Source organism: Miniopterus schreibersii (genome assembly GCF_964146895.1).
Source record: "Miniopterus schreibersii genome assembly, chromosome: 19".
Classification (NCBI taxonomy): domain Eukaryota; kingdom Metazoa; phylum Chordata; class Mammalia; order Chiroptera; family Miniopteridae; genus Miniopterus; species Miniopterus schreibersii.
In genome coordinates this window covers 328,259-356,009 of record NC_138119.1, presented here as the reverse complement: position 1 = coordinate 356,009, position 27,751 = coordinate 328,259, and the positions used below count along the sequence as shown (strand labels likewise).

Here is a 27,751-nt window from a genome sequence, read left to right as displayed (position 1 = left end):
AGGGTTAAGGGACACACATTTCACATTACATGTTTTATGGGTGATTTCCCACGTTGGCATCAAAGGTTAAAGACTCCCAAGCAGACATCTCAGAGGAGCCCTGGGGTCAGCAGTGATGGGGGTTGCACCCCGAGTCTACCCTGGGGAGGCAGAAGACTCCATGTGGAATTCTCCATCTTCCAGGTCGTCATTTCTCCTTCTGGAGCCTCTCTGTCTGCTCAGCAGGTAACAATGGTGAGGTCCCTGGCCTTCCATCTGCTGGACCTCCCTGTGTGCCTCGCCTTGGTCCAGCTGCTCACCCCCTGCTCAGGTAGGGAAAGGTTCTGCATTATGTATGTGGAGTGTTACCTATAGAGCCCAGTCAGAACCTTGGGCTCCTCCCCACACCTGGGAGGCCCATCCAGACTGTACTTCTGTGATGTCAGGAGTGCCTGCCTAGGTGTTTCTTACCTCCCCCTCCCTTCCTGGGACACCCCCTTACCCTCTGGCCCCAACCCCCTCTAATGAAGCACCCCCTTCTGCTGACCAGCACAGTTTGCTGTGATTGGACACCCTGTGCCCATCCTGGCCATGGTGGGTGAAGATGCTGAGCTGCCCTGTCAGCTGTCCCCAGAGATGAGCGCTGAGACCATGGAGCTGATGTGGGTGCGATCCAGCCTCAAGCAGGTGGTGTGTGCGTATGCAGATGGCAAGGAAGAAATACAGATACCAGAGTATCGAGGGAGAACTTCCATTTTAAGACAGGACATCACCGAGGGGAAGGCTGCTCTCTGGATTCGCAACCTCCGAGCCTCTGACAGCGGAATCTACGTGTGTTATTTCCAACATGGCAATTTCTATGCAAAAGCCCAGGTGGAGCTGAAGGTTGCAGGTGAGTCTGAGGTTTGTTCTGAGCTCCTTCTGCCATGGGGCCTGGGGACAGAGGCTCGAGCCCACCTCAGAGCACCTCCAACAACTCAGCAGCAACTGTTTCCCAGCCTCCAACTCTGCTTCTCTGGGGCCCTTGACAGACCCACATTTTCCTCTAGGAAGGGTTCCTCCTGTGTCAGGTGAAGACCACCAGGGTCTAAACAGCGAGGTGGGGTCAGGAGTAGGAAGGATGAGAAAACCTCCCCTCAGTGGGCGGCACACAGTTGATTGGGTTCAGCTGTGCCAGACAGTGGCCACGGGCCCTCCAGGTGCACAGGGCTGTGGTCCAGGGAGGCTGAAGTGCAGGGACATCACCTGTGCTGCCCATGTCCTCTAACCAAGGCCCAGGATCACACCTGTAGTTGAACAGGTTGAGTCTAGTCCGTGTTGCAGTGAGGGAGATGCACCCATGTGGAAACCAAGGGGTGTCTCAACGAGAAGGTGTCAGGGAGACTTGCATAACATTTGGGCTGATAGGGGAGTTGGGCTTATGGAAGGAGGGCTTGGCTCTGGGTGGATGCTGTCGGGATGGTGTGGGGATGTAACTGGCCACTGAGCCAGGACGGGAGGTTTGCTGGCTGCTGTGGTCTGGACACTTTGTGTTCTCTGTGCTCAGACCCGATGGCTGAGTGGTGGTGGTTTTGTTCTCACTCATCACAGGGACAACACACCCTTGTCTGACGCTGCTGTTCCATGAAATCGCTCACGTCCACTCAAGTCAGGGTTGCATTTCTCTTTCTCAGGGCACAACCCTGCCCTGTGGCTTCTGCCCGGGCTGGTCACCGAGGAGCCTCGCAGAGGAAGGAAGATGGGTGTGGAGGGTCCTGTCTTTCTCCCTTCAGGTCCCCCTCGGCCAGCTACAGTCCCTTCCTGGAGACCACAGCTCCTCTTAAGAAAGCCCTCCCTACAGGACTCTGTCCTTGCAGGTCTTCAAAGGCTTCCTCCCTCCTCTCCTTGGGTTAAGAGTTTAGGGACTGGTGGTAACAGCTCCACTGTCCTGGCCCTGGCTCAGCTCTCTTCCATGTAGGTTTTCCTCCCCTCCACAACCATGTTATGAAAATTTCCCTGAGTCCAGAGACCAGAGAAAGAGGGTGTCAACTCTATATTAATTATATCAAGAGTTTACAAAGGTGAATTACATACAAGGAAGAGATTTGGAGGTGACGATCCAACGTGCATGTCTTCCCCACTACATGGCAAAGGCTAAGGCTTACACTTTACACAAGACAGGTGCTAGGGATAGGGGTACCTGGGCATGGACCACCCCACATAAGGGGGAACCACTTACATGTTTGCCAAGGGCAGGGTGATGACCTCCTCTGTGAACCAGCATGTCTGGGGAGTGGGGGAGGGGTTTAGCTGTCTTTAAGGGAACTTGGGGGAGAAGTCTCTGTTCTGACCCAGGTATAGTTGGATCTAGCAGAAGGATCCAGGGATGGTCATGCAGTGGTCACATCATGGAACATTCTCCCCTGCACAGCACACTTTAGAAACAGCTCCCTAGTGAAACCTGATTGTGGTATCTAGTGTGAATGTGTCCCCCATTCCTGATGAGATCTTCACCAATACAGAGGACTCCTCATGATCAGGCTCACTTTTCCTTCCCCAGCCCTGGGCTCTGATGTTCACATTGAAATGAAGGGTCATGAAGATGGAGGGATCCATCTGGAGTGCACGTCTGCAGGCTGGTATCCACAGCCCCAAGTGGAGTGGAGAGATGACAGGGGACAGAGCTTGCCAGCTGTGGCCTCACCTGTGGCTACAGATCCCACAGGTCTATATGCAGCCACATCTTCTGTGATCCTGAAAGATGGCTCTGGGAAGGAGATCTCTTGTATCATCAGAAATCCCCTGCTCAGCCAGGAAAAGACAGCCAGGCTTTCCATTGCAGGTGAGTCCCTGCTCGACACTCTGCTTAGCTGTGGCCACTGGGGAAGGAGGCCTGACTGTGTGCTGCTGACTTGGGTCTTTGCAGGGAACATAAGGACAGAGCAGGGACCTGGCTGCTACTTTCCCCATGAAGCTGATTATGTCACAAACATCTTTCCATATTTTCTGCATGTTACAAACTGTGACACCCAACAGGAATTGGGGGCAAGTGGTAAAGATCAGCAAACACATGGGAAAATATAAGTACAACCACGTCTTGGAGAAAGGGCTGATCTCATTAAAACATAAAACAGCCCAGTAGAAAATGAGCCGAGAACCTAAATTATCAGTTCACCAGAAAGGAAATTACCTCACAGCAGGATCCCAGTCTCACTGAGTAGGGAACCGGTTCCACCTGGGAGACTGGCAACAGTAGGAAAAGCAAGGTGGTTGGTAACACAGCCGATGGCAGGGTGGTGGGGGGACAGCCACTCTTAGACGTTTGTGGCTATAAGTTGGTATATTTTTGGTATAAATTGTCACATCTTCCATTGGGGACAATAGAACAACCTTTATCCAAATTATTTATTGATCCTAAATCCCACTTCTGGGGTTTTATCTGACAGATCAGCTTGGGTTGTATGAAATGGCCCATGTACAAGGTTACTTCTTAGAGCATCAACTATAATAATAAAAGTTAGAGACCGAGCCAAGGCCCAGCAGGGGGCTCCTGTGCAGTGGGCTGCAGTGTGGAGGAAACACGGACCTGCTCTCCGTGCTGATGCAGAAAGGTCCCCGAGACCCAGGATGCAGCCCAGCTTGTAGGGATGCTGTCTTTGGTGTAAGCAAGAAAAATGAGAATATATTTATGTTTTTTAGATTTAATAAAGACGTGCATGGCACTCACTGTGCGCCAGGCACTTTATAAACTTTAACTTAATCCTTTCACCAGCTAGGACACCAGGAACAGAAAGGTCAAGTCATTAGTACAAGGTCACAGAGCAGGTCAGGCAGAAGAACCAGAATTTGAACCCAGGCCCTCCAACCCCAAAGTTCACATCCTTCATCCTCATGTTAAGCTGAGTAATGAGAAGCTGATCAATGGGGGAGGGACGAGGGAGTGGAGGGGAGACTTCACTGCTCTGTACACATATTTTTTGATATTTGAAGTATCTCCATGTGAGAGGCAGACATTTCAAGAAAATAAAATTTATTATGTGACTGGAAGAGTTCTGGGATCCTTTGGGGAGAGAGGTCACCTCACCTCCCGAGATACCCCAGGGCCCCGCCTGGCGGGCGGCTGAGTCTGTCCCTCTGCAGGTCCCTTCTTCTGGAGAGTGGAGCCCTGGCAGGTGGCCGTGGGGGTGACCCTGCCGGCTCTGCTGGGGCTCCTGGCGGTGGCTGGTGTCTTCCTGTGGCGACAGCAGAAGAGAATCCAAGCCCTGTGGCAGGAGAAGGAGGCAGAGAAAAGTGCCAAAGGTGAGCCCGGGGGCAAGAAGGGCGACCTCCCTGCCCCATAGTGGGGAGGCACCCCCCTCGGGTCCTCCCCTCTATCCCCATAACAGGGCTTTTTTTTCTTCTTATCTCCAGAGAAGCTGCAGGAAGAACTCGGTAAGTCCTGATACCGGCCTCGCAGGTTCTGGGGTCCCTGCCTTATGCATGTCACCAGCTCCTCCCATTTTTCCTGCAAAATGGAGACACAGCCAGTACCAGGCAGGTGATACTCTGGACCCGCACCTCAGACTCTGCTCCGCTATTTCCAGCCCCTTCCTCGCCCCTCCCCGCCCGGGAAGAATTAAGGGCCCTGATCTGGGGAACCCAGGGCAGGGGCCTTTCTCGGGGCAGGAAGGGACTTCGGTCTGTCTGCACCAGGGGCCCCTCATACGGGGATGTCCAGGGAGCCCCAGAAAGGAAAGGGGGCGATGGGCTCAGTGCGTGCAGCCTGCCCTCCCGCCTGCTGCTTTACCGCATCTGTAGCTGCTCAGGGGAAGCAGAAGGAGAGAGGAGAGTGTCTCCTAGCGAGAGGAGTGGCTCCAGCCTCAGCTGTCAGGGTTTGTCTTAACTGCTGAAAAAACAATAGCATCTGAAGTTTTCTCATTAATTTCCCAATTCTTTTGGAAGTAGGCGGGAAATAACGCAGATTGAGATAGAAGGACCCCAGCACACATCTCCATCCAGTACCCACAGGGCGAGCCTGTGCTCAGGTGCAGGACTGAGATGGGCACCACTTACTCCAGGGGTGGGATCCTGACCCCAGTGGATGCCTGCAACCGCGGATAGTTCCACACCCTGTGTGTACCCCGATGTTTGCTTTTCACTGGAAGAAAGGCTGCTCATTGGCAAACCCGAGTTGCCTGCGTCACTGCTCTGGGCCTTGGGGCCCTTACTCAGTCAAATAAGGGTGACGTGAACACAAGCACTGTGACACTGGGACAGCTGACCTGATCTCAGGAGGCTCCTAAGAGGCTAACAGGGGGAAGGTACACAGGGTGGACCTGCTGGATAAAGGGATGGTTCACGTGCTGGCAGGTTGGAGATGGATGGAAGCAGATTTCATCACCCTACTCAGAATGATGTACAATTTAAAGCTTATAAATTGTTTATTTCTGGAATTTTCCATTTAACACATTCCAACAGGGGTTGAGGGAACGTAACTGAAACTTCGGAAAGTGAGACCTCAGATAGAGGGTGACTGTGTATAGATTCGTACAAAACAGATCTGGGGTGACAGCTGGGAAAGCTCCTACACGGTGCCTGTGGGGTCATTGGATGCAGTCGATTTCAAAGAGGAGGGGGGATCAGGGAATCGAACAGGCAGAGGGAGAGGCAGGAAGGGTGGGGTGGTCAAGACAGAACAGTAGATGCCAGCAAAGGAAGAGACAGAAACTGACTCAAAAATGACAGTTCAGGTGACTCTCTGCCCGTCTTCCCTTGCAGGTGAGAAGGCTGTGGCCTATGCTGGTGAGTGACTCAACCTCTCTGGTTTCCTGGCACCTGTGTAGGAAGCATTTACCCCTCTCTGTGCTGGTGTGTGATAATCAGACCCAGCTCAGAGGCTCATTTTCTGTGGAGTCCCACCCCCTCCTTTCTGGACACCCAGAGAGGACCTTCCACATGCAGTGCCCCCTCACCCTGCTGACACACCCACACCTGGGCAAAGCCTGGCCATGGCGCCCACAGCCCCAGGGTGATGGAGGGGAGCCCAACACTCAGTGAGGTTTTATGCCTGATCCACAAGCTGTACTTGAAGGGAACTGGATGTTGGAAAAGAGGTAGGAAAGCAGAAGAGGCTCAGTGAGGAGAGTGGGTGGGGGGAAGACAGAACTAATGGCCTTTCCTTGTCTGTGTCTCCTTCCTTTCAGGGTTGAAGACCACCTACCAACCTGGTGAGTGAACCACTGTGTGTCCTCTAGGACAACCACCCCAGGGCCCTGCTCCCTTTTCTTCTCTAACTCTTCATTGGGAGAGTTCTGGGTGGGTGACTTGAGGTCCTGGTCTCCAAGGTGGGCCCATCTGCTGCCGAGACCCCAGAGAACCAGGGGCAGCTGCTGTCCTGGGCTTCCCCAGGTGTGTGTGGGAAGGAGGAGGCTGAGGGCTGGAGCTGGAGGAAGGGGCAGGAGAGTGAGGATGTGACCTGACCAAGCTCTGCCCCCTCCTGCCCTGTGTGCCTGTGTGTCCTCAAGTTGTGCAAGGATTCTGAGGTTTAGTCTCCTCGTTAGATGACGGTGGTCATTCCCACTATGTCAGGGTTGAGGTGAAGACTAGGTGAGGTAATGAATGTGCATCGGTCAAAACAGCAATGGCTTGGTCAAAATAGCTCTTTGATGGTAATGACTGTGGCAAGGGCAAGGTTCTTAAGACTTAAAAATGATGCTGGCAACTCCTTAGAACATAACAGACTGTATTGTGGGGTAATTTACTCTCAGGGGAATAGAGTCCAAGGAGATAGACGCCCCCACAATCTCCACAGATTATTCGCAGTTAACAGACTTGTTGCTATAGTGTTTTATAGTATAACTTGGGTACAAATGATTGACAGGAGAAACGGACAAAGAATGTGGTAGCACCAGACCAACCTCCCGGTGGTCCTGAGATGGATGATTCTTTATAACCAATACCATCCCCTGTTTGGTGTTGATCTCAGTCATGTCACTGTAGCTGTTACTAACAGAAATGTTTGTGGCTACATGTAAGGAACACACATAACCATCACCCAAAGGCTTTGCTGTGCTTGCTAAGGACAGTGAGGTGGGCCACAGGTCACAGCATGAAGAGGTGAAGGAAATTCATGACACAGACATGGAGTTGGTTTTCTTCACAGAGAATCAACACAGTGATTAAAGAAGGTTTAGGGAAGGAACTACTTCTGGGGGGGGCGGGTATTGAGGGAAACCAAGGATGAATGCTGCCCCAGGGCTCACAACAGTGGGAATTGTCACCTCCCTTCAGCAGAGGGACAGGGAGCCTTCACTGGAGCCCGGGGGAGGCTGGGCTCAGGGAGAGGCTGCCTGATAAGAGTCCTGCTTTGTTAGAGCTTCTCCATGGGAGGAGGTGGGAAGGCAGTGCTGTGCCTCTCTTTCCTTTCTCTTCCAGTCTTCAGCTAGTACCTGCCCTGGCCAAACCCAACAGGTAACCAGAGGCAAGGGAGCCCAGTGATGCTGTCCAAAAAGGACTCCTTCCTGGGGCCAGAGAGGGTGGGACAGCTGGGGAATGGACCCCAGAGCACATAGAGCTCCCAGCATGGCCCCAGGCACAGCAGAGACATGGTCTCTATTATCACACCCAGCACTTCCTCCATGACCAGCCTTGGGTTAAATATGGCACATTTCATCTTATTCTACCCTAGAAATCAGTATTTTTACTACCATTTTACAGATATCAAATTGACAGTCAAGATACTACCTAGCGTTTGTTGTGTAAAAAGAGACTGTGCAGAAAAGGAAGTCATCCAGCTCAGGAGGGTAGAGCAAGGGCTGGAAATTGAGTCTATGTGACTATACAGCACAGGTGGGCATGGACATTTGGGGAGGGAAACAGGAAAAAAGTAGAAGGAAGGCACTAGCTGAAGAGGCAGGTTAGCAGACCCCAAGCTTCCTCAGCCTCCCCTTCCCCAAGACAAAAGGCGCCTCCTGTTTCTCTTGGTATTGCTGAGGGTCACATCCAGGACAGGCTGGGGACCCCAGGTTCTGGGTCAGGGCTTCTCAGCCAGAACCAGACCTTGAAGGCTGAGGCTCTGAGGTCCAGGCACCATGGCTGACCCCACACCATCTGAACCCTCTGCAGCTGATGTGTTTCTGGACGTGGACACTGTGCACCCCAATCTCTTTGTTTTCGAGGACCAGAGGAGCCTGCAGCTGGCAGACACCAGGCAGAGGCTGCCAGACACTCCTAAGAGATTTTTTGGGAATTTCTGTGTGCTGGGCTGTGAGAGCTTTACAACGGGCAGACATTTCTGGGAGGTGGACGTGGGGGACAGGAAAGAGTGGCATATTGGGGTGTGTAGAGAGGATGTGGAGAGAAAAGATTGGGTTAGAATGAAACCGGAGAATGGATTCTGGGCATTAGGGAGGTCTGAGGGGAATGACTTCCAGGCTCTCACAGACCCCCGGACAAAACTGACAATTGCCAACCCTCCTCAAAGAGTGGGGGTTTTCCTGGACTATGAGAAGGGGGAGGTATCATTCTACAATGCCATCAATGGGTCACATATCTACACCTTCACAAACACCTCCTTCTCTGGTCCTCTGCGTCCTGTTTTTGATATTTGGACTAGGGAGTCCACTGCCTTGACCATTTGCCCAGCACCAAAAGGAGTGGAGAGTTCCCTTGTGCCTGACCCTTCCCTGGAGACCACAGTGGCCTCAGGCTCAGCTGATAGCAATGGGGACCCTCAGGCTGAAGTAATGTCTTTGCTTCTCCCTGCTCAGCCTTAGCCCAGGGTCCCTTAACAGCAAGAAAATACACCTGCTCAAGGGTGGCACAGTTGTTGAGCGTTGACCTAGGATCCAGAAGATCATAGTTGACTCCCTATCAGGCCACATGCCCAGGTTGTGGGCTCAATCCCCAGTGGGGGCATGCAGGAGGCGGCCTAATCAATGATGACTCTCTCATCATTGATGTTTCTCTCTCTCTCTCTCCCTCTCCCTTCCTCTCTCTGAAATCAATAAAGATATATTTTTTTAAAGAAATAGTTGCTAAAAGCTCACTGAGTAAAGCACTTCTCTGATATTCATTCAATTTTCCCACATGATAGATAAAGAGACAAGAGGGCAGGAAAGGCATTAACTTTCTAAGGTCTCCTTTCAGAGCCATGGTCCAGTGCTTCACTGCCCGGCTGTGCAGGAAGACTTTGCCCAGGGATGAATTCACAGGGACCACATCACACAGGGCTGAGAAGGGACTAGAAGCCAACCTCTTTACCAACATGTGACCTGCAATCACTGAGCCGAACGAGCCTTTCAAATTCATACTTAAAAGACAAACATAAATTTGGGAAGAAGGGAGCTAGATGAACTTCAGTGCGATTTTTATCACACGGAAGAGTTATGTTAAGAATTGTGCCTTGGGAAGATTCTTCTAGAAGAAATGTACACAATGGCCTGATTGGGATCTGCAGGTCACAGGAAGGGAGCATCGTGTGGGTATAGGGGTGCTGGGCACAACCAGCCCATTGAGTGGCAGTCAGGAAGCCTGTCTTCACTGCCATGGTCCTGAGGGCACTGCAGTGCCACCTCCCAAGGGAAAGGAAAGGCTTTGGACTCACTCAGTATCCTCAGGTCTCTCACTCCAAAGTTTCTGAATGAGTCCCAGAGTCTCCATCACAGCTGCTGGCTCCATTCTCTACCCCCAGTCCTTCCCTGTGTCCTCCCATCTCTCCCCTGCCCCTTACAGCTCAGCAACTTGCAGGAGAGTCCTTGGCTTTGGGAAGAGGGTGCTTATGTCCCCCTCAACACCTGCCCATCCCAAACCCAACCACACACACACACCTGTACACATACAGGCCTCTGTCCTGGGAGTGAGCAGGGATGCCACAACACTCAGGGAATCGGAAGACCATATAAAAAAATTTATAAAAACTTACATTGCCTCTGAAATGAGACAAAAAAATAATAATTAAAGGCCAGATAATCTCCACAGGCTGTTCCCAGTTGTGCGTTTTTCATGCTTAAGCAGCTTCTTTGTATTCTACTGAGTGACTGGTGAGGAGGGGACTTGGCCCTGGGACGTGGAAACTTTTTTCTGCAAAGGGCCAGATATTACATATTTTGGCTGTGTGGACCATGGGGTCTCTGCCAGAGCTCCTCTTGTAGTGGAGTCTTAGATGGGTGGATTGGCCATGTCCTAGCAAAACCTTATTTACAGGTGCTGACATTTGAATTTCATATAATTGTGACCTGCCCCACAATGGTTTTTAGTTTCCCCATGTCTCGACTACAGAAAAGACCACTAGCAGGAAGGGTGTAGGGTGCCTCTGCATCCTAACCTCAGGACTTGTTGTTAACTGAGAAAAATCTTCACTGTTTAAGCAGGTAATGGGATCTGACACCCTAGAGTGGTGCTTGGAGAACTTAGGCCTTCCGAACCTCAAGCCCATTCTCCCACACCTGCCATCCTCCTTAACATTGGTCTTTTATCTCTCCCTCACTTGTGTGTAATTAACATATGAAATAAAAGAGCTCAGAGATGAGGCTTGCCACAGGAGACGGTATCACAACCCAATAAGATCAAGGGAGGACCTTCTAACAGACCACGAAAGTGGAATTCCTGTCACCTGCTGCATTTGGCAAGAATACAGGACTGGCCCACCTTCTTTCTTTATGGGAATGGGAGCAAGACATGTTTCCCAGGGAGAACCACATGAGAATGAAGGCAGAGACAGGGGGATGCCTCCACAAGCCAGGAAATGCCAAAGACTGCCAGCAAACTCCAAAACTAGGGCCAGGGCTGAACCAACCCTGTGGGGACCTGGAGCTAAGGCTTCCAGCCTCCGGAACTGAGAAGGCAATGTTCTGTTGTTTAAACTGCTCAGTATGTGGCACTTTGTGCAGCCAGGCCTAGGGAACTAATGTGCAGCTACACAGTGCTTTCCATAGATGTGTGGTTTGTAGTGAGATATATATATATAGATATGGGAAGGGGTGGGCAAGGAATGTTAACCCATGTATTTATCCTGCATCAGAAAACTACCTTGCCTCATGCCCAATGAAAGGGTTCTTAACCACTAACATGAAGAGAAATGAGTACATTTTTAACTTTCCAAATTATTTTTTAACAGTCCACATCGAAATTATACTTTGGAGGTACATTTTTGATTGTCAGACTCCTGTGTTTTCGGCAACAAAAGCAGCGCCCCACAGGACATGGGGCATAGTGTTTATGCCATGAGACAATCATCATGGAACAGTACCTCTCCCCCTCAGGTCCTGGACCCTTGAGGGGTTATGAGATCAATATATTCGGTAGAGACCAATTTTTAAAAATCAAAATCAAATGGAACTATGAGAGCATACAGTATATAGAAATTTGCATGTTCCGAGTTACATTATAGAATATATTCCTTACTGTGGATCACAATAAAGAAAATTGCCACTTAAAATTTTCACATAAAGATTTCACATTATTTTGTGTGAAAATAAATTTTCAATGAAGATTTCACATTAAACAAAGACTTGGGAACCTGGCAGGACCAGAGGGTGGATGGAGGGAGAGTTGGCCACATTTCCCAAGCTCAGAACGTGCAGTGATGCGCTTCTGCCAGTAGGGGGTGGAGGTGCCTGGAATTACCCTCTGAGAAGTTAGAGGAAGAGGGGGGAGGAGGAGTTGGAGGGAGGATGGAACCGGGAAAAGGGGGGCCAGCGAAAGCGGACGGGAGGGGAGGAAAGGCAGGGGAAGGGGGGCAGGTGCATGTAGCTCCTGGTCCCAGAATGAAGAGACCTATGGAGCTGACAGGACCCAAACTGCAGCCTGGAGCCCAACCCCAGTCAGCCCAGCCCAGGGGAGCCCACCCAGACCAGGGGCCCCACGAGGGAGAGAAATCAATGTTGATACGATCTCCTTCAGGCATGACTGCGATAGAAATCTGTCTAAAACACCTGCACCCGTAGGGAGTAAAGGTTATTACCATTATTTTTTATAACAGGTGCTTTCAAATAGGGACTTTGCACTCTTTCCAGTCATGAGCCAGCTTTCTTTTCCCCACCCTTTCCTCCAGGTGAGACACTCAAGTAGCATAAGGACCTACCCAGTGCCTTTGTTCTGTGGATTTCAGCCGGGAGTGTGAAGGGTAAAAGGGGCAGTTGGTAAAAGTCAGAGTCCCAGGTCCCTGTTAGAGAGGCTGAGAAGCTACGTGAGCCTGCAGGGTGATGCTCGCCCACAGAAGGAGTGGGGTGCTCTGAGCCTACCCGTGGAACCCAGGTGGGAGCAGCAGGCAGGGCAAGGTAAGGCCTGAACTGGGAAATCTGTGGGAGTGAGCCCACTGGAATGAGGGAGCTTCACACAGCAGCAGAGGCATCTTACAGTCTCTCCTGCTCATCTCCGGGAGCGTGGTCTAAGAGATTCTCAAAGGCTGATACCAAACCCGGGTTCAGTTGCCTGCTGCTTGAAAGCTGGTGGACAGGCAGGGACTGGTGGAAGGAAAGTAGGTCTATTTAGAGCCAGCAGCTTGAGATGGTGGTGGACTCATGTTGCAAAGATCCTCTGAACAACGGGACGTGGGCAGGGGTTTTTGTAAGAAGGGAGAGAGGATGGGGGGACAGGGGGACAGAACATTGGATTCAAAAGGAGGGGGTTGAGAGAGCTCCACTGAGGGCACTAAGCACATGCCAACACAGTCTGCTCAGATAACTGGCTGAAGGTCAGCGAAACTCCCGGGGCTGGAATGTCTGAAGGTCTGAGTCTGCTTCCTTTAAATTAGTTCCTGGAATTGCGAAGCAAACAGGCGCTTTATGTGCAGTCACATATTGGTTACAACATGTCATCATTTACAGAAATAATGTTAAAAGACAGGTAGGGAGGGTTACAAGGTGTGTGTCTTAAATGTGTTTATGTAAAGAGGTTCATTACAGAATGATTTGTAATATTGGGATATAGAAAAATCTGAAACAACATACGTGTACAGCAGCTGGAGACTGGATAAACAACACACTGCGGCTAGGACTTCCAATACTGTGCTGAGCGGAAGGGGTGATAGTGGGCAGCCTGTCTTATTCCTGACATTAGAGGAAAAGCTTTCAGGTTTTCACCATTGAGTATTATCTTAGCTGTAGGTTTAGGAATCGTGGTTTTAGATAAGTGGTTTTTATATATAATCATAACAAAGTTGGATTTAATTTGGGTGTTTAAATTGTATCTACATTTTGCTATTGCAGGTTTACTATGATGAACAGCATTAAACATAAATCCTTGTGTTCCTGCCTGGTGTTATTTCTTTAAGGTTAATTCGTGTAAGTGGAATTTGTGGGTCAAAGGATAAAGCATTGTAAGTCATTATGTATATTTATGTGGCTAAAATACATCCAGAAATATTTATATTCATATGAAATACAGTATATAATTACCTTTATAAATTATTTAAATTTATTTTTTAATTCAAATTTGTCTATAATCAAAACAATAAAACAAAATAAAACAAATAGCCCCCAAAATAGGTGGAAATATATTCCCCGCTCAAAAAGCTTAAAAAATTTAGAACATTGAAATAATTTTAAGATTATATGGTGCAAAGGACTTCAGCTTCTGCTCTGAGTGAAATGGGAGCCCTGAAGGGGCTGAGTAGAGGAGCCACCTGGTGTGAGTCAGCAAAGTTCTGGCTGTGGTGTTGAGCAGAGACTGTAGGGGGCACCAGTGGACTCGGGGACTCAGAGAGGAGGGTCCTGCATAATCAGAGTGTGATGATGGAGGCCTGGACCTGACTGTCCCAGGAAGTGTGGGTAAGGGAGGGCTTCTGAGCACATTTGGACAGTGGAGCCAAGGATCTCCTGGTGACTAGGGTTAAGGGACACACATTTCACGTTACATGTTTTATGGGTGATTTCCCACGTTGGAATCAAAGGTTAAAGACTCCCAAGCAGACATCTCAGAGGAGCCCTGTGGTCACCAGTGATGGGGGTTGCACCCCGAGTCTGCCCTGGGGAGGCAGAAGACTCCATGTGGAATTCTCCATCTTCCAGGTCGTCATTTCTCCTTCTGGAGCCTCTCTGTCTGCTCAGCAGGTAACAATGGTGAGGTCCCTGGCCTTCCATCTGCTGGACCTCCCTGTGTGCCTCGCCTTGGTCCAGCTGCTCACCCCCTGCTCAGGTAGGGAAAGGTTCTGCATTATGTATGTGGAGTGTTACCTATAGAGCCCAGTCAGAACCTTGGGCTCCTCCCCACACCTGGAAGGCCCATCCAGACTGTACTTCTGTGATGTCAGGAGTGCCTGCCTAGGTGTTTCTTACCTCCCCCTCCCTTCCTGGGACACCCCCTTACCCTCGGGCCCCAGCTCCCTCTAATGAAGCACCCCCTTCTGCTGACCAGCTCAGTTTGCTGTGATTGGACCCCTTGTGCCCATAGTGATCATGATGGGTGAAGATGCTGAGCTGCCCTGTCAGCTGTCCCCAGAGATGAGCGCTGAGACCATGGAGCTGATGTGGGTGCGATCCAGCCTCAAGCAGGTGGTGTGTGCGTATGCAGATGGCAAGGAAGAAACACAGATACCAGAGTATCGAGGGAGAACTTCCATTTTAAGACAGGACATCACTGAGGGGAAGGCTGCTCTCTGGATTCGCAACCTCCGAGCCTCTGACAGTGGAATCTACGTGTGTTATTTCCAAGATGGTGATTTCTATGCAAAAGCCCAGGTGGAGCTGAAGGTTGCAGGTGAGTCTGAGGTTTGTTCTGAGCTCCTTCTGCCATGGGGCCTGGGGACAGAGGCTCAAAGCCCACCTCACAGCACCTCCAGCAACTCAGCAGCAACTGTTTCCCAGCCTCCAACTCTGCTTCTCTGGGGCCCTTGACAGACCCACATTTTCCTCTAGGAAGGGTTCCTCCTGTGTCAGGTGAAGACCACCAGGGTCTAAACAGCGAGGTGGGGTCAGGAGTAGGAAGGATGAGAAAACCTCCCCTCAGTGGGCGGCACACAGTTGATTGGGTTCAGCTGTGCCAGACAGTGGCCACGGGCCCTCCAGGTGCACAGGGCTGTGGTCCAGGGAGGCTGAAGTGCAGGGACATCACCTGTGCTGCCCATGTCCTCTAACCAAGGCCCAGGATCACACCTGTAGTTGAACAGGTTGAGTCTAGTCCGTGTTGCAGTGAGGGAGATGCACCCATGTGGAAACCAAGGGGTGTCTCAACGAGAAGGTGTCAGGGAGACTTGCATAACATTTGGGCTGATAGGGGAGTTGGGCTTATGGAAGGAGGGCTTGGCTCTGGGTGGATGCTGTCGGGATGGTGTGGGGATGTAACTGGCCACTGAGCCAGGACGGGAGGTTTGCTGGCTGCTGTGGTCTGGACACTTTGTGTTCTCTGTGCTCAGACCCGATGGCTGAGTGGTGGTGGTTTTGTTCTCACTCATCACAGGGACAACACACTCTTGTTTGACGCTGCTGTTCCATGAAATCGCTCACGTCCACCCGACTGGGTTGCATTTCTCTTTCTCAGGGCACAACCCTGCCCTGTGGCTTCTGCCCGGGCCGGTCACTGAGGAGCCTCGCAGAGGAAGGAAGATGGGTGTGGAGGGTCCTGTCTTTCTCCCTGCAGGTCCCCCTCAGCCAGCTACAGTCCCTTCCTGGAGACCACAGCTCCTCTTAAGAAAGCCTTCCCTATAGGACTCTGTCCTTGCAGGTCTTCAAAGGCTTCCTTCCTCCTCAGCTTGGGTTAAGAGTTTAGGGACTGATGGTAACAGCTCCACTGTCCTGGCCCTGGCTCAGCTCTCTCCCATGAAGGTTTTCCTCCCTCTCCACAACATTATGGAAGTTTTCCTGAGTCCAGAGACCAGAGAAAAATGGTGTCATCAATAGATTAATTATATCAAGAGTTTACCAAGGTGACTTACATACAAGGAACAGCCTTTTAGGCAGCAGTACCACATGCATGTCCTCTCCACCACATGGCAAAGGCTCAGGCTTATGCATGACAGGCAGGGGAGATTGGAGCACTGGAACATGACCCACCAGACAAGGGGGAAGGACTTACACGCTTGCCTAGGGCAGGGTGAGAGCCAGTTCTAGGAACCAGCAGGCCTGGGGCATGGAGGAGGGATCCAGCTGTCTCTAAGGGATTTTAGGGGAAGCAATCTCTGTTCAGGCCAACATCTAGCTAGATCTACTATGAGGTCCAGGGATGGTCAGGTAGTGGTCACATCATGGAACAGTCCCAACTGCACAACACACTTTGTAAACAGCTCCTTAGTGAACCTGCTCGTAGTACCTAGCGCGAGTGAGCTCCTTGTTCCTGATGGGCTCCTCACCAATACAGAGGACTCCTCATGATCAGGCTCACTTTTCCTTCCCAAGCCCTGGGCTCTGATGTTCACATTGAAATGAAGGGCCATGAAGATGGAGGGATCCGTCTGGAGTGCACGTCTGCAGGCTGGTATCCACAGCCCCAAGTGGAGTGGAGAGATGACAGGGGACAGAGCTTGCCAGCTGTGGCCTCACCTGTGGCTACAGATCCCACAGGTCTATATGCAGCCACATCTTCTGTGATCCTGAAAGATGGCTCTGGGAAGGAGATCTCCTGTATCATCAGAAATCCCCTGCTCAGCCAGGGAAAGACAGCCAGGCTTTCCATTGCAGGTGAGTCCCTGCTCGACACTCTGCTTAGCTGTGGACACTGGGGAAGGAGGCCTGACTGTGTGCTGCTGACTTGGGTCTTTGCAGGGAACATGAGGCACAGAGCAGGGACCTGGCTGCTTCTTTCCCCATGAAGCTGATTATGTCACAAACATCTTTCCATATTTTCTGCATGTTACAAACTGTGACACCCAACAGGAATTGGGGGCAAGTGGTAAAGATCAGCAAACACATGGGAAAATATAGGTACAACCACGTCTTGGAGAAAGGGCTGATCTCGTTAAAACATAAAACAGCCCAGTAGAAAATGAGCCGAGAACCTAAATTATCAGTTCACCAGAAAGGAAATTACCTCACAGCAGGATCCCAGTCTCACTGAGTAGGGAACCGGTTCCACCTGGGAGACTGGCAAGGTGGTTGGTAACACAGCCGATGGCAGGGTGGTGGGGGGACAGCCACTCTTAGACGTTTGTGGCTATAAGTTGGTATATTTTTGGTATAAATTGTCACATCTTCCATTGGGGACAATAGAACAATCTTTATCCAAATTATTTATTGATCCTAAATCCCACTTCTGGGGTTTTATCTGACAGATCAGCTTGGGTTGTATGAAATGGCCCATGTACAAGGTTACTTCTTAGAGCATCAACTATAATAATAAAAGTTAGAGACCGAGCCAAGGCCCAGCAGGGGGCTCCTGTGCAGTGGGCTGCAGTGTGGAGGAAACACGGACCTGCTCTCCGTGCTGATGCAGAAAGGTCCCCGAGACCCAGGATGCAGCCCAGCTTGTAGGGATGCTGTCTTTGGTGTAAGCAAGAAAAATGAGAATATATTTATGTTTTTTAAATTTAATAAAGAAGTGCATGGCACTCACTGTGTGTTAGGCACTTTATAAGCTTTAACTTAATCCTTTCACCAGCTAGGGCACCAGGAACAGAAAGGTGAAGTCATTAGTGCAAGGTCACAGAGCAGGTCAGGCAGAAGACCTAGAATTTGAACCCAGGCCCTCCGACCCCAAAGTTCACATCCTTCATCCTCATGTTAAGCTGAGTAATGAGAAGCTGATAAATGGGGGAGGGACAAGGGAGTGGAGGGGAGACTTCACTGCTCTGTACATATATTTTTTGATATTTGAAGTATCTCCATGTGAGAGGCAGACATTTCAAGAAAATAAAATTTATCATGTACAGAAAGAGTTCTGGGATCCTTTGGGGGGAGAGAGGTGACCTCACCTCCAGAGATACCCCAGGGCCCCGCCTGGCGGGCAGCTGAGTCTGTCCCTCTGCAGGTCCCTTCTTCTGGAGAGCGGAGCCCTGGCAGGCGGCCTTCGGGGTCACCTTGCTGGCTCTGCTGGTGGCTGGTGTCTTCCTGTGGCGACAGCAGAAGAGAATCCAAGCCCTGTGGCAGGAGAAGGAGGCAGAGAAAAGTGCCAAAGGTGAGCCAGGGGGCAGGAAGGGCGACCTCCCTGCCCCATAGTGGGGAGGCACCCCCCTCGGGTCCTCCCCTCTATCCCCATAACAGGGCTTTTTTTCTTCTTATCTCCAGAGAAGCTGCAGGAAGAACTCGGTAAGTCCTGATACCGGCCTCGCAGGTTCTGGGGTCCCTGCCTTATGCATGTCACCAGCTCCTCCCATTTTTCCTGCAAAATGGAGACACAGCCAGTACCAGGCAGGTGATACTCTGGACCCGCACCTCAGACTCTGCTCCGCTATTTCCAGCCCCTTCCTTGCCCCTCCCCACCCCGGGAAGAATTAAGGGCCCTGATCTGGGGAACCCAGGGCAGGGGCCTTTCTCCTGGCAGGAAGGGACTTCGGTCTGTCTGCACCAGGGGCCGCTCGCTCGGGGATGTCCAGGGAGCCCCAGAAAGGAAAGGGGGCGATGGGCTCAGTGCGTGCAGCCTGCCCTCCCGCCTGCTGCTTTACCGCATCTGTAGGCTGCTCAGGGGAAGCAGAAGGAGAGAGGAGAGTGTCTCCTAGCGAGAGGAGTGGCTCCAGTGTCAGCTGTCAGGGGTTTATCTTAACTGCTGAAAAAACAATAGCATCTGAAGTTTTCTCATTAATTTCCCAATTCATTTGGAAGTAGGCGGGAAATAACGCAGATTGAGATAGATGGACCCCAGCACACATCTCCATCCAGTACGCACAGGGCGAGCCTGTGCTCAGGTGCAGGACTGAGATGGGCACCACTTACCCCAGGGGTCGGATCCTGACCCCAGTGGATGCCTGAAACCGTGGATAGTTCCACACCCTGTGTGTACCCGGGTGTTTGCTTTTCACTGGAAGAAAGGCTGCTCATTGGCAAACCCGAGTTGCCTGCGTCACTGCTCTGGGCCTTGGGGCCCTTACTCAGTCAAATAAGGGTGACGTGAACACAAGCACTGTGACACTGGGACAGCTGACCTGATCTCAGGAGGCTCCTAAGAGGCTAACAGGGGGAGGTACACAGGGTGGACCTGCTGGATAAAGGGATGGTTCATGCGTTGGCAGGTTGGAGATGGATGGAACCAGATTTCATCACCCTACTCAGAATGATGTACAATTTAAAGCTTATAAATTGTTTATTTCTGGAATTTTCCATTTAACACATTCCAACAGGGGTTGAGGGAACGTAACTGAAACTTCGGAAAGTGAGACCTCAGATAGAGGGTGACTGTGTATAGATTCGTACAAAACAGATCTGGGGTGACAGCTGGGAAAGCTCCTACACGGTGCCTGTGGGGTCATTGGATGCAGTCGATTTCAAAGAGGAGGGGGGATCAGGGAATCGAACAGGCAGAGGGAGAGGCAGGAAGGGTGGGGTGGTCAAGACAGAACAGTAGATGCCAGCAAAGGAAGAGACAGAAACTGACTCAAAAATGACAGTTCAGGTGACTCTCTGCCCGTCTTCCCTTGCAGATGAGAAGGCTCAGGACTATGCTGGTGAGTGACTCAACCTCTCTGGTTTCCTGGCACCTGTGTAGGAAGCATTTACCCCTCTCTGTGCTGGTGTGTGATAATCAGACCCAGCTCAGAGGCTTATTTTCTGTGGAGTCCCATCCCCTCCTTTCTGGACACCCAGAGAGGACCTTCCACATGCAGTGTCCCCTCACCCTGCTGACACACCCACACCTGGGCAAAGCCTGGCCATGGCACGCACAGCCCCAGGGTGATGGAGGGAAGCCCAACACTCAGAGAGGGTTTATGCCTGATCCACAAGCTGTACTTGAAGGAAACTGGATGTTGGAAAAGAGGGAGGAAAGCAGAAGAGGCTCAGTGAGGAGAGTGGGTGGGGGGAAGACAGAACTAATGGCCTTTCCTTGTCTGTGTCTCCTTCCTTTCAGTGCTGAAGACCACCTACCAACCTGGTGAGTGAACCACTGTGTGTCCTCTGGGACAACCACCCAGGGCCCTGCTCCCTTTTCTTCTCTAACTCTTCACTGGGAGAGTTCTGGGTGGGTGACTTGAGGTCCTGGTCTCCAAGGTGGGCCCATCTGCTGCCGAGACCCCAGAGAACCAGGGGCAGCTGCTATCCTGGGCTTCCCCAGGTGTGTGTGGGAAGGAGGAGGCTGAGGGCTGGAGCTGGAGGAAGGGGCAGGAGAGTGAGGATGTGACCTGACCAAGCTCTGTCCCCTCCTGCCCTGTGTGCCTGTGTGTCCTCAAGTTGTGCAAGGATTCTGAGCTTTAGTCTCCTTTTAGATGACGGTGGTCCTTCCCACTATGTCAGGGTTGAGGTGAAGACTAGATGAGGTAATGAATGACTGTTGTTCAAAACACCATCAGGAAAGTTCAAAATGGGTCTTTAATGATGATGACCCTGGTAAGAAGATGCTATCTTAAGACCTAAAAGCAATGCTGGCAACTCCGTAGAACATAACAGACACTTTTATAGGGTGATTTACTCCCCGGGATGACAGGTCAGAGTGGAGAGATGCCTGGACAATCTACACAGATTAATCACAGCTATCAGACCAGTTACTACACTTTTTTTTATACTATAACTTGGGTACACATGAGTGACAGGACAAAGGGACAAAGAATGTGGCAGCTCCAGGCCACACCTGCTGGGCTTCATGTGATGGATGGTTCTTTATAACCAATATTATAACCAGTTTGGTGTTGTCAACGTAAGACTGGTTCAAACCTCTAGAGAATTGTTATGACTTTATTTGAGCCAAACTGACAATTGCCAGGAAGCAAAATCTAAACGGATTTTAAAATATGCTCAGAAAATGGTAGTTTTCTCCCTTATTTTATACCTTACAATAAAAAATAAGAGGCATAAGTGGGTTACATGAAATCCACTGGTGATAGATTAGGGAGGTGGGAGAGAGCAAAGCTGGGTGGGGAACCTCTGGAACTGGATAATAAAAAGTGAAATGATAGACACATACGTCTTTTGCATGGTGGGTGCAGAGTAGTTAACAGTCCACAGCTAACAGGGCAACAGTGAGGGGATTCATGGTCTGTGCTCTAGAGGGGTCCTGAAAACGGGAAGTTACCTTGATGTTCCAAAGGTGTGTTATCATAGATGCAAAAAGACAATACACAGCTCAATTAAGGTCAAGACTGACTTTTGTCAGGGAAGATTCCAGTCTAGGACATGAGGACCCACCATAAACTGCCTTTAGTTAAAAAGTTTTAATCTAAGAACATCCTATGTGATTGCTGCAGTTCTCTGAGTTTGTAAGGCCACCGTGCAGGACCTGAGAGCATATCAGTTTCAGTATGTGACCCCGTTTTGTCCACAGTATTGACCTTGGTTGTGATGCCATTCTAGCTGTTACTAACAAAAATGTTTATGGCTACATTTAAGGAACACAGATAAGCAAGACCCAAAGGCTTTGCTGTGCTTGCTAAGGACAGTGAGGTGGGCCACAGGTCACAGCATGAAGAGGTGAAAAAAATTCATGACACAGACATGGAGTTGGTTTTGTTCACAGGGAATCTACACCGTGATTAAAGAGGGTTTACAGAAGGAACTACTTGGGGTGGGGGGTGGGGAGTAGCCTTGAGGGAAACCAAGGATGAATGCTGTCCCAGGGCTCACAACAGTGGGAGCTGTCACCACCCTTAGGCACAAGGCAGAGAGCCTGGGAAACTTCACTGGAGCCCGGGGGAGGCTGGGCTCAGGAAGAGGCTGCCTGAAAGGAGTCCTGCTTTGTTAGAGCATCTCCATGGGAGGAGGTGGGAAGGCAGTGCTGTGCCTCTCTTTCCTTTCTGCTCCCAGTCTTCAGCTAGTACCTGCCCTGGCCAAACCCAACAGGTAACCAGAGGCAAGGGAGCCCAGTGATGCTGTCCAAAAAGGACTCCTTCCTGGGGCCACAGGGTGGGGACAACTGGGGAGTGGATCCCAGAGCACATAGAGCCCCCAGCATGCCCCCAAGCACAGCAGAGACATGGTCTCTATTATCACACCAGGCACTTCCTCCATGACCAGCCTTGGACTAAATATAGCACATTTTGTCTTATTGTATTCTAGAGATCAGTATTTTTACTCCTATTTTACAGATATCAAATTGAGAGTGGAGATCCTACATAGGTTGGGTCTATAGGAAAAGAGACTGTGCAGAGAAGGAAGTCATCCAGCTCAGGAGGGTAGAGCGAGGGCTGGAATTTGAATCTATGTGACTATACAGCACAGATGGGCATGGACATTTGGGGAGGGAAACAGGAAAAAGGTAGAAGGAAGGCACCAGCTGAAGAAGCAGGTTAGGCAGACCCCCACCCTCCTCTGCCTCCCCTTCCTCACAGACAAAAGGCGCCTGCTATTTCTCTTGGCATTGCTGAGGGTCACATCAGGGCAGGCTGGGGACCTCACACTCTGGGCTCAGCCTTGAAGGCTGAGGCTCTGAGGACCGGGAACCATGGCTGATCCCACTCCATCTCTGAACCCTCTTCAGCGGATGTTATTCTGGACCCGGACACTGCGCACCCCAATCTCCTTGTTTCTGAGGACCGCAGGAGCCTGCAGTGGACAGACACAGAGCAGAGCCTGCCAGACAACCCCAGGAGATTTTCTGGGAATTTCTGTGTGCTGGGCTGTGAGAGTTTCACAACCGGCAGACATTTCTGGGAGGTGGACGTGGTAGGGAGAACACAGTGGTATGTTGGGGTGTGTAGAGAGAATGTGGAGAGAAAATGTTTAGTTAAAATAAAACCCGAGAGTGGATTCTGGATAGCGGGGATGTATAAGGTGAATGACTTCCGAGCTCTCACAGACCCCCGGACCCCACTGTCAATTGTCAACCCTCCTCGAAGAGTTGGGGTTTTCCTGGACTATGAGAAGGGGGAGGTGTCATTCTACAATGCCATCGATGGATCACATATCTACACCTTCACAAACACCTCTTTCTCTGGGCCTCTGTGGCCTGTTTTCAGGATTTTGCACTGGGATCCCACTGCCTTGACCATTTGCCCAGCCCAAAGAGAAGTAGGGAATGCCCTTGTGACTGTCCCAGTGCCTGACCCTTCCCTGGAGACCACAGTGGCCTCAGGCTCAGCTGATGGGAATGAGGACCCTCAAGCTGAAGTAACGTCTCTGCTTCTCGCTGCCCAGCCTGGAGCCCAGGGCCTCCTTAAGAGCAAAGTGTCACAGTGATAAAGTACTTTCTAAAAACACTGAGTGGATGAGCCCGGGGGCAGCTGTGGCCGCGTGGCCACGCCGGCTGGACGCCCACTGCCTCAGCTCCCTGCCTTCTTGCTCCACTGGCTGCTCGCTTCCCGCCACACGAGGCCTCCTCGGGGACTCAGGTGCTGCGTTCTTACTCTGCGGGGAAGTAAAAGAGTGCTGTAGGGTGAGAAAAACATGCCTCCCAAGTTCAAGCGCCACCTAAATGATGACGATGTCACTGGTTCTGTGAAAAGTGAAAGGAGAAATCTTTTGGAAGATGATTCAGATGAAGAAGAGGACTTTTTTCTAAGGGGACCATCTGGACCAAGAGTTGTTCTGAGAAATGATAAAATTAAGCATGTTCAGAACCAGGTGGATGAAGTTATTGATGTCATGCAAGAAAATATCACAAAGGTAATTGAAAGAGGGGAGAGACGAGATGAACTTCAGGACAAATCAGAAAGCTTATCGGATGACAGAACCGCTTTTAGCAACAGATCCAAACAGCTTCGGGGGCAGTTGTGGTGGCGTGGATGCAAACTAAGAGCCATCATGGCGCTGGCTGCAGTCATCCTTTTATTGGTGATCTTCATTCTTACAGTTGTGAAATACCGCACTTGATTTGATGACGGAGATCTTCGTTAAACGAAGCCTGGGACAATAATAATAATAAAAGATTGCTGTATAATTTATTTTTATTTTTTTAAAGATACAAATTTTTATTTTTAAATATCTTTATTGATTCCAGAGAGAGGAAGGGAGAAGGAGAGAGAGAGAGATAGAAACATCAATGATGGGAGAGTCACTGATCGTAGCCCGCAACCTGGGCACGTGCCCTGAGTGGGAATCGAACCCTGATCGCCTAGAATCCCGGGTCGATGCTCAACCGCTGAGCCAAGCCCAGCCAGGCTGCTGTATAATTTAAATGAAACCCATGTATATAACTTTCAAAGCTTCTTTTTCAGGAAACTAAGAGGCAAGTATCACTTCAAACTGGAGCACTGAGAATGTCCAGTATCATTTTCCTTTCTAGCAAAATGTGCTTTTAATAATTATGTTCAAGGCCAGGACAGCCAGCCTCTGTTTTGCCACATTCCAAGGATCTAATCTGAAACGAGATGCTTGCCAGTTCACTGTCTGTGTCTGTAGTTCAACACTGATAGGAGATTTCCTACCGTTTCTTTCATGGCCTGAGGACATGTGCTCTTGCACTCAGGTGGGGGTCAGGAAGCCTGTGTAGCCAGGCCACCCATGTTCGCAAAGCGCTTCTCTCGTTACAGTTGCTTTGCAGTTTCCACGTTTATGGGTGTAACGACAGCTAAGTGCTATGAACACTGCTGCCTTCAGCTGTGACTAAAAACATTCCAGTAAGTCTATTTTTGACTGTATAAGGGAATGTGTAGTAATTTCTTGGCATTTGAATTATGGAAGTGGGAATGGTAAACGGTGTGAAAGGCATAGTAATATGGCACCATGAAACAAGATAATAAAATGATTGGAGAATGTCCAAAACAAAACAAAACACTGAGTGAAGCACTTCACTGAGATTCATTCAATTTTTCCCACATGACAGATAAGGAGTGGAGCGTGCAGAAGGTGAATTAACTTTCCTAAGGTGACTCAGCTGGCTTGGAACTAAGACAAGCTAGTAAGCCAGGACAAGCAGAAGAGGGAAACTGAGACAGACACTTAAACAGCAGTTTGCAGCCATGTAGTAAATCCTGTCTTCCCTAAACCAGGGACACTTAAGAGGAACTACTTTGCATTTCTCCTCCCCAACCAGGGCTTCAATAGCTTAAATCACCCTAATCAGGGAGACAGCAGAAATCAAATCATGCCATTTGCCAACCACACCCAAGGACAGATGAAGTCAAGAGAATAAATTTCATTTTGGTATCAGCATAAAGCTGATGCATATTCTGTTGAGATCCTCTCCTAAGACCTTCCCCAAACTCCCAGCCTTTTAGACCCCTCAAAACAAAGGTCTCAGCCCACACTCTCCCTTGTGCCTCCCACCCCTCTTCTTCCACCACAAGCACACATCTCCTAAACTCTGTGGGCAGCGCTTTTCCCTGAGCTCTGTTGAACCAAAGCAGCCCAGCCAGGGCTCATTTCCATGACCCTTCCTTGTTTCACTGTCCCCAACTTTAATAATAATCCTCTAAAATTCACCTACACTCCTGTTGTGAAATTTGTTCTGCATGAAGTCAAGAACCTACACACTACCAGCTGGCCCTTGGCAGATCCACTCAGGGTGAGGTCCTCTGTCCAGTGACATTCTCTGGTGACCACAAAGGGACTTCAACACTCAAAGAACAACCACAGCTAACATTTATAGATAAGTTAAAATGTACTGGGTGCTGTGCTGAGTGCTTCTCTGATTTCACTCACTAATCCTCACAACACCCCTGTGAGGTGCCTCAGTGAAAGTGTGGAAACTGAGACAGGGCCAAGTTAAGTGATATATATCATTCACACTGAAAGTAGTGCTGCTGGAAGATGTTCTGCCTCTGCCCCCTCCCTCTACCTCTAGTTGGTTCCTAGCAGCCATTGTTCCTGCTGGGCAGGGTCCTGTGCAGTCCTGAGGTTCCCTTCTCAGGGCACCAAGGGTAAAGGTCACTGTAGGTGACTATGAAGGCCACACCCCACTTGGTTCCTTCAGGGTCCACTGTCAGAGCCATGGTCCAGAGCTTCACTGCCTGGCTGTGCAGAATGACTTTGTTCAGGGATGAATTCACAGTGACCATGTCACACAGGGCTGAGCAGGGACTAGAGGCCAACCTCTTAACCAACATGTGACCTGCGATCACTGAGCCCAACCAGCCCTCCGACTTCATACCTAAAGGTCATCTGAGAAACCTGAGTTTGGGGAGAAGGGAGCTAGATGAACTTCAGTGGGATTTTTATCACAGTGTAGAGCCATCTCCAGACAAGGGACACTCCACTGCTGGTCATTCCTTGATGGTACCAGAGGTTCCTTTGAACTGGTGCGTCCTGGGGAAAAGCCGCCATCGGCATTGTCACTGTGACTCTTCACCATTGTGTCCCCTCTACCCTGCAGGTGGCTGTCAGGTTACATTTGCTAAATAAATTGGTCAATAATCTTCACTCTTCCACTGAGACTCTTCTAGATTTTCAGCTCCCACAGGTGACTCACCACCGGGTCACAGTTTATCTTCTGGTAACATTTTCACAAAATCCTTATGTATTTGTTGTGCGTTGCTGCTGTAATAAATAGCCACAAGCTTCATGTCCTAATACAACCCAAATTTCTTACCTCACATTTCTGTAGGTGAGAGCCCAGCATGGTTCTCTCTGGGCTGAATTCAAGGTGTCTGCAGGCTGGGCCCCTTTCTGGGGGGTCTAGGGAGCAGCCTGTTTCTTGCTAATTCTGATTGTTGGCAGAATTGAGTTTTCTGCAGTGGTAGGACCGAGGTTGCCATTCTTTGATGGCTGTCAGTAGAAGCTGAGAGCCCTCCCTGCTGGAAACATCCAGAAAAGTATAGCAGGAGGCAGATTTGAGGGAACAATTCAGGTGAAGGGAATGTCATGGGGAACAGAGCCCCAGTCATGGAATAATTGCTAGTGAGGACGTTGCTAGTGTGCTAATTGCTTGTCAAACTGAGTCAGAGGGGAATTAGAAACCCCCTTTTCAGTCCCCAGCCCCATCTCCCTCATCAGGCTATTGCTGTCGTACCTCATTTGCTTGTCACCATGGGGCAGGGACCGGTCTCAGGGAAACTAGTGCTTCCACATGGCTCCCAACCAAGAAGAAAGTGGGAGACAGCCACAGGCTGAAAACCTGCTGCTGTAGCATCAGGTGGCATGTTCGGCATTGAACTTGCGTTGACTTCAGACGCCATGGACTCCAGGTGGGGACAACAGGATTCACCAGGACCTGAGGGGATGAGGAGCGACCACTGGACCTCAGAGACAGAGGAAGAGGGACAGAGAGCGGGGAGGAGCCCTGGCTGTTGGCGTGGTTAAGGTGGCCGGGGACCCCAGCATCCAAGGCCCATGCCCACCCTCCCCCGGATTTCCAGCCCACCCAGTAAAGCCCCCAGGCCTCCAAGGATGAGAAACCAAGACAGAAGGAGCAATGACAAGGACACCTCTGGGTCTGGCCTGGCCCAGGTGTCCCTGCAGCAAACACTCTAGGTCACTGAGAATGGCCTGAGGTTTAAGGTCCTGGCTGAGCAGGTGAGCAGTGAACCAGGTTAATCACAAGGTCCAGGTTCAGTGGGGAGACCAGTGGTTTTCAACTTCTTGGTCTCATGATGCCTTTAATACTGAAAAATTATTGAGGGCCCCTAAGGGCTTTTGCTCTTGCTTATATCTGCTAATATTTACTATGTTGGACTGAAAGCCTTTAAAGATGTATTTATTAATCTATTTCAATGACAGTAATAAACTGATTACAGGGTAATATAAAGAACTTTTTTTGTTGCTGTTAAAAATAATTTGTTTGCAAAGGGAAATAAATGCTAGTGAGGTATGTGGCATTGTTTAATTTGTTTTGCAAGTCTGATGTCTGGTTTAACAGGAGACTGGATTCTCATGTCTGTCAATGCAGGACTTGGAAACCTGTAGAGAGTTTTTATAACAGTTAATTTGAG

At 50.2% G+C, this 27,751-nt stretch overlaps 2 protein-coding genes and 1 pseudogene across 3 annotated transcripts in view; 2 read left to right on the top strand and 1 right to left on the bottom strand.

The window, feature by feature from the left end:
- The window catches only part of LOC308548950 (histone H2B type 1-C/E/F/G/I), a 329,370-nt gene that overhangs the window by 103,104 nt on the left and 198,515 nt on the right, over nt 1-27,751 (bottom strand). The gene's annotated exons all lie outside the window — the stretch shown is intronic.
- On the top strand, nt 202-23,123 carry LOC308549316 (butyrophilin subfamily 3 member A3-like; the record flags this gene model as incomplete). The annotated part of the gene is made up of 15 exons (XM_081121862.1): nt 202-310; nt 530-871; nt 2,519-2,800; nt 4,099-4,257; nt 4,369-4,389; nt 5,716-5,739; nt 6,141-6,164; nt 8,062-8,202; nt 14,293-14,634; nt 16,425-16,550; nt 17,836-17,982; nt 18,093-18,113; nt 19,442-19,465; nt 19,867-19,890; nt 22,426-23,123. The coding sequence occupies exons 1-15, from the start codon at nt 232-234 to the stop codon at nt 23,121-23,123; spliced, it is 2,454 nt and encodes an 817-aa protein (XP_080977988.1). The 5' UTR covers nt 202-231.
- LOC308549466 (vesicle-associated membrane protein 4 pseudogene) lies at nt 23,151-23,759 on the top strand (annotated as a pseudogene). The gene has a single exon. The product of its transcript is annotated as a vesicle-associated membrane protein 4 pseudogene (transcript).